Source organism: Montipora capricornis, chromosome 9, assembly GCF_036669925.1.
Source record: "Montipora capricornis isolate CH-2021 chromosome 9, ASM3666992v2, whole genome shotgun sequence".
NCBI lineage: Eukaryota > Metazoa > Cnidaria > Anthozoa > Scleractinia > Acroporidae > Montipora > Montipora capricornis.
In genome coordinates, this window is record NC_090891.1 from 5694619 (window position 1) to 5701319 (window position 6701).

Consider the following 6701-nt stretch of genomic DNA (forward strand, 5'->3'; position numbering starts at 1 on the left):
CAAATCCGCAGACTACGTATTATATTGACTGACTTATTGAAACTTAGCAATAGCTACATGTACATGTACTACTAGGAATGAATTAATAATTGTAAAAATTTAGCTGTCACTTGTCCCTGTTTACATGTAGATAGCCCTGACAGTTGGGGTCACAAGTTCTTAGGGTCTGAGTTGATTGTTGTCTTTACACCCTGTACGGCCTAAATAATATTACAGTACATCAGTACATCTTTTGCAGCAAGTACTTGTTCATAATACCTGCAGTCTCCTGCATTAGCCACATATAACCTCTTTCCCAGAAATAAAGCTACCAATGCAGCACAACCACCATCAATCCTGTACATCACCTTTTCTCGTCTAATCTGTTCATCCTATAAGAAAATGATTTAAAATTATGCAACTTTTAATAATTCATGTTAAAATGTCCTGGTCTCATTTTGCAGTTTCTTAAAACTGAATCCAAATATCTGAATCTGAAAGGAAATTCCTTTCATATCTACATGTAAAATGAATCTACAGGCCTTTACTTTCAATAATATACATGTAACAATAATTGGTCTTTATAAGAGTGGGTCAGCAAGGAACCCAAGATTTCTTATAACAGTTGTCACAGAGGTGCCAACCTCTGGAGATCTACATGTAAAATCTGGAGATATTTTCCATCCAGTCTCCCCCACCCCCTACGATTGACTCACCCACTCCCTCCCCTCCAGTTAAAAACACTATCTTTAGACTACTGAGGAATTTAATGCACTAGCTTGCCTTGAATTGGCTATTGAGGCCCTCCATAATCAGATTTGAGAGATCCAAAAAAAAAAATTTCAATCAAATACACACATGTACAACTCAATGGTTTGGAACAAAATGCTTGTCTGCGTAGGTTTCACGAATAAATACACTGTACATACTTAGTTATTTTACATGATTTACCCAATCACCCCTCAGGGGCATTGGGAAAACTGGCACTTCTAGGAGGAACCTGAAATTTATTGAATCTCGTAGCTTTAAACATTTAGTCGCAACTGTTTTCCAGTCCAATCTTTGTTATGATAATTGGCCCGCTACTGAATCGGTAAACAATGCAAATGATTACTGGGCCCAAGTAAAAAATGTGTTTTTGAATGTAATTGATAAGCATGCACCTTGTAGAACAATCAAAGTGCAAAAATTAATAAGCCTTTATCAGCGTTAATGTATAATTTCACATGTGAAATTACATTGTTGCCATGGCAACTTTTCATATAGTGCTAAAATGAAGCCCAGGTTTGAAAATTAAGGAGTAATTTGTCACCATGTTATTAATAGCTAATCAAATGGTATACCCGTGCAATTAGGGAATAACTTCACTTGCGTTTTGTCCAAAATCAAGTAATTTCCCTCGCCTAAAGGCTCGGGAAATTTCTTGAATTTGGACAAAACTCGCGTGAAATTATTCCCTAATTTCACGCGTCACCATTTGATTACCCATACTGATTAGTATAATTACATACAGCTGCAGGTGATTATTTGAAAAGCATGCATTTTCTTTAAAATAATATTAATTTCTTTGTCTCTCACCTCAACAAAACGGCTTGCAGCCATTTAAAGTAGGTGATTATTGCAAAATAATCACTTTAACTACAGCCAATCAGTGCAGAGAATTTTCAGTAATCACCTAAGTATGTAATTACACTAAAAATTCTTATGTACTTCAAAAAGAAACAACATACCATTTCAAAGAAAGCTTCCTCGAGGGTCCCAATGACAAGACTGTCAATTGTCACTGAGGAGACAGTGGCTTCTTCTAACTCATTGGCCATTGCAAGTTTTTCATCATTCTCGTAAGCAAGGAGCTCTCGTATCCCTTGGAGTTTCTCCATGATGTGAACGTGAAGTTGATTGACAGCCATAAGACCTGCACCACTGCCAGCATGGCCATCAAAAATTCCAAAATATGCATAAGGAATCTTTGTCTGTAAGATTGAGTTTGATGTCAGTCAATTTACATGTAACCCTTAATATTTTTTAATTATTGGATAATATCAATCATGTTCATGTACTGTAGAGTTGCCAAAGAAGCTGTATTAATGGAAACTAGATAACATTCTTCATGCAGACACTGTTAGAAACCTTATTTGAAAAATGGTGGAAAATAATTCTTTAACTTGCTCTTATATTATGCAAACTACCTTATGAAGTTAAGCTTCCAACATCAAGATGTGCTAAAAACTGAAAATTAAGCAAAGGCTTGGCAGACCAAGTTACTCAAGGACAAAAAAGGAATATTATAAAAAGTGCCAGTAATTTATGAAATGTTACATTAAAACCTGGAAATTAAAGCTGGGACCTAACTTACTTTTGGAGAGCAAAGGGATGATTGTGAAAAGTAATGTATAAAGTACTGTAACCTAATTGCTGACTATTGTTTAACATTAGACTTGCAAATGGTCTACTGTACAAAATTAAATGAAATGCTCTTCAGAGTAGTTGGGCAAGCTGTTTCCATCTCACAAGGAGCAATGATTAAATTTACAGTAAATTAATTTATCACTGTGTCCTAACAAAATAACATCCCCTGGGCAAGGTGATAACCATTCATAATTTTGCTTGAACTTTGTAGAATAAAGCTGTGTGTCTTAAATCACAAGCTTGGAGACAAAGTACATTACATGCCACACATGTACTGTACATGATTTACTACTGTACACATACTTCAGTCTTTGGTTATACATTAAGAATTTTAATCCTTTGCTTTAAAACTGCAAACTGTTTTTGAGATGGATTGCAATTTAAGCTCTCTAATACACAGGGCAAAACTGAGAATAAGAAAAAAATCCTAGGTGCAAAAAATACTCTTCATTACCATAATTACCTGAGTAACAAGTGTAGGACTTCCTCTGTCATCTGCTTCATTGCTTGATTTGCTAACATTCAAGCAGAACATTCCCGCCACTGCTTGGTCCTCATTCTTGTTTGGTGTTTTTCCAGCATTGATAGTCCTTTGTTTAGTATGTACAGCATACATTCAATTCAATATGATCAAAACTAACACTTGATTAAAAATGTAAATTTTAATTGGCAATGTGCACTAGCCTGTTCCTGAAGAACACACACCACTGTGCTAATTGTACATATGAACAAAAACTATAGTGTAACAGGCTAGAAAAATAATTTATCAATTATTCTTAAGTAAAAGCTCCAAACTTCAGCCAAAACCCTTTATTTGAAGAAACTACATGTAAAATGCTCCATGACTAGCGAACTTCATTTTAACACATTTCACCCAATTCTGAGCAATTTCTGTACTACCCATGATACAATGCACTCCCACCCATTTTTGATGTACTCATTCTTTTATTCCTTTTTTTGTCATATTTTTGTTGGAAGCTTTCCATTTTGTTTTTCTCCCCATTTTCTTCATTGACTGTGCTTTGTCTGCACGCTCCATTGAGAGTTATCACATTTTCTCAGCTTTGACCATATCATGGACATTGCTTGCCAAGAGTCACATGGAGTCACATGTCTTGCTTTTTACATGTGGTTTGCATTTGTTGTGTAACAAATAGCTTCCAGACCATTCTAGGGTGGTTACATGTACCAAGCCTAGTTTGGAATCCTTTGAGCGTGAGATGGGAACCAAAGCTTTTCAACATAGAGGCCGATTACATGAGCTGGGCTGTCCCGGTTAGGTGGGCTGGCTCATTAATTTTTAGCCAAGATCCCAGCACGTCTGAGAAAAACACCAAAAATCAAGTTGGTGATTACATGAACATGGTTAGCTGGGATCCTGGCATTAGGGCTATCTGTGATTTTCTTTGATCACTGCTACATGGTATGTAAATTTCGCAATTAATTACCTGTATCTCTGCACTGTGTTACCTAAAAACTGCATTTCTCTTCGCCAATAAGAATAGAGTAAATATTATTATCAAAAGAGATTTCTTAAAACATAAAACTGTAAAAACGAACAATAAAAGCCGACGTTTCGGAGTAGTCATGACTGCATTATCAAGGAAAATATTTTTAAAAAGATCATGCAAATTGCAACATTTAAAGCGATTTTGGTGCAAAGAATTAATATAAGAGGGTGCAAAGATTATAAAAAGATTATAAAAGTACTTTCGCACGAATGGAATCTGATTGCACATTGAGATTTGGCTTTAACGCTCATATAAAAAGCATTTCATACACTAAGAAGTCAAATTTGTTTCTGCTTTCTTAAGCACTTCAAAACGCTTTAGCAGGCCCTGGGGCATTGTCCTGCGGAGGATTGTTGGTTATGTCCTTTTACACGATTATATAAATGTCTGGGTGTGTAACCTACATAACCCGCATCACACAGGTCACCGTAACCGTAAACAACACACTGCTGATTTACAATTGGCGGCTTTGTTTCCTTCACTGTTCTACCCAAGCCGATTGAAAAATATGGTCTGCCTTACAGGCTCCAGATTAGCACAATTGTAGGGTTTACATGCAAGACACACAAGGATCGGTTGGTGATGCACCCCATACTATCAGCAATGCAAACATACAATCTCGACACTAATCTCAAGTTTCTGTCCTTAAATTGTTACACAGTAACTGACATTTTTGAATTTGCAAATAAAATCCGCAGCTTGGAAATCGCAAACAGTGACATGTTTATTTGAATTAAATTCAAATGACTTTCGCTAAAATAAGCCTTGCTACAATGCTCAAATTTCAAAAGAATATTTTGTTTCAAAATGGGTCAAGTAAGTCTAATTAATATAACTACAAAAGACTGTAGAAGTGGTCACCATTTATGAAAGTGGTGATTCTATACCTTTGAATTTAATATGAGGAACCGTCCTTAAACTGGTTTAATTTTTTTTCTTTTTTAACCAAGAAGAAAATTTGACCCACAACAAATACACTGTTACCTCTTTCTCCTAAATTCCAAGGAGTTTTTTAAACACCAGTGAGAGCCATAAAGAAAGATTTCTGAAAAGGGCTAAATTGCAGAATACCCCACAACACTACATGTACATGTAGCTATTCTGCATAGCTCTTACAAATGGCTACACAGAAATGGGTTCGATAATTACCAACATTCACACATGGCTACCAGGTTTTATGCTTAAATGTGAATATTACATATGTATTTTTAGAAATCTCCCTAAGTTGAGACTTGTGAGACACAGAAAACATGGACGCGTACCCACCTCTAAGAGAACATCAGTAAATTAAGAATAAATTACAATGGAGTAGCTGCATAGATGCATAGCCACCTTCCAGAGAACTTGAGTGAATTATGAATAAATGAGAACTCAAGTAGCCAGATAGACGCGTTGCCAGCTGCACCGTGTAGATAGAGATGCGGGGTATTCTGCAATTGCTCCCTAAGAAATTCTGTTCACAAACAGGAAATAGCTAAAGCCCACTAAAATAGTGCAAGTATACACAGGACACCCAATGCACAGAGGCCACAAAATGCCACAACAGACAAGATGGCCAACCTTGAAAAGCTGTTAAGATAATCCTTGAAGTACATGTATACACTCTTCGCTCACTGAATTAAACTTATCACCAAAAGATTCTAAAATTTGTAATAACGAGTACCAAAATGAAACTGTGTTGAAAACATTGAGTTTTTGTACAATTAACACGGTTTAACTGGGCATTACCATTTCCGCTTTAATTTCATGGTCATTTTGTTGAATTGAGGTTCATAATTAATTTTCGACAGATCTCAAACTATAAACAGAATTAAATTCAAATGACTTTCGCTAGAATAAGCTGGGTTTTTATTTTTATTTACTAATCGAAGTCGAGGTAAGATACAAGTTTAAGATCGGCAACGTAAGATAATAATCGACCAATTTTTTAAGTTTAATATAGATATCGATCAGCCCGAGAGCTCAAGCGTTTATGAATGCAAAACTAGGTTTATACTTTAGACACGTTGCCTTTTCAGCTGCACAAGGAAGCAGTAGAGAAATCCAGTAATTGTGAATACATATAAGACTTACTCAGCATATCCAGCATTAAAAGGCAATTCTCTGTGAGGAATGATAATAGGTCTTGAATCATGATCCGAAGCAGCTTGCTCAGATTCTTCGTCAAGTTGAAGAAACTCTGGTCTCCTATATTCGTACTTTTCCTCTAACATGTCATCATAGACGCGAAAGCCAAGGCGTCGGTCCGCATTTACGTTGGTAAAGTACGCAAGGGCACTAGCCGGATTTATGTTAAGCATTCGCTTGATGCCATTCAAGCTCATATTTTACAGCCCTCACTCCTTCCGCGCAGTAGAAAATAGATGTTACACCACTGCTGCAAAAGACAACCGCTGAGAATCTTTGGCTCAAACGTCGATTCAGGGATGTGGAGTAGAAGGAAGGGGTGTTAGGGGAAACGCTCAAACCACTTACAACAATTTTCAGAGACTGTCTTGTTTAAATAATTGACCTTACAAGGCTTTCATATAACGCCAGTGTTGTGAGACCATATGAAACACCAATTATTTTTTACTGAACAAAATGCATTCATTACTGTGGCGTAATAGATCACAACAACCTACAGCTGTACTATCGCTTATTTTCTTAATCAGTGTTTAACCTATAATTTTGTATTGAAACGAACTAGACCGCCATTGCTGGAAAGTGATCAGCAGGTAGCTGAAATAAAACTCTGTGCAAAAATATATTTTTTTTAAATTCGGGTGTGTATTTTAAAACGCACCCGGAATTAAATTAATA

General features: G+C 36.2%; 1 protein-coding gene across 1 annotated transcript in view; it reads right to left on the reverse strand.

Annotated features, from left to right (window-relative positions):
• The window catches only part of LOC138015268 (protein phosphatase 1H-like), an 18068-nt gene extending 11792 nt beyond the window's left edge, over positions 1–6276 (reverse strand). The window contains exons 1-4 of the mRNA XM_068862246.1: positions 5973–6276; positions 2852–2978; positions 1710–1952; positions 259–371 (exon numbers count right to left, since the gene is read on the reverse strand). Of these exons, the coding sequence (XP_068718347.1) occupies positions 259–371; positions 1710–1952; positions 2852–2978; positions 5973–6223 (734 nt within the window). The 5' untranslated portion in view covers positions 6224–6276. The remainder of the gene's footprint in view (positions 1–258; positions 372–1709; positions 1953–2851; positions 2979–5972) is intronic.
• Positions 6277–6701: the final 425 nt, after the last annotated feature.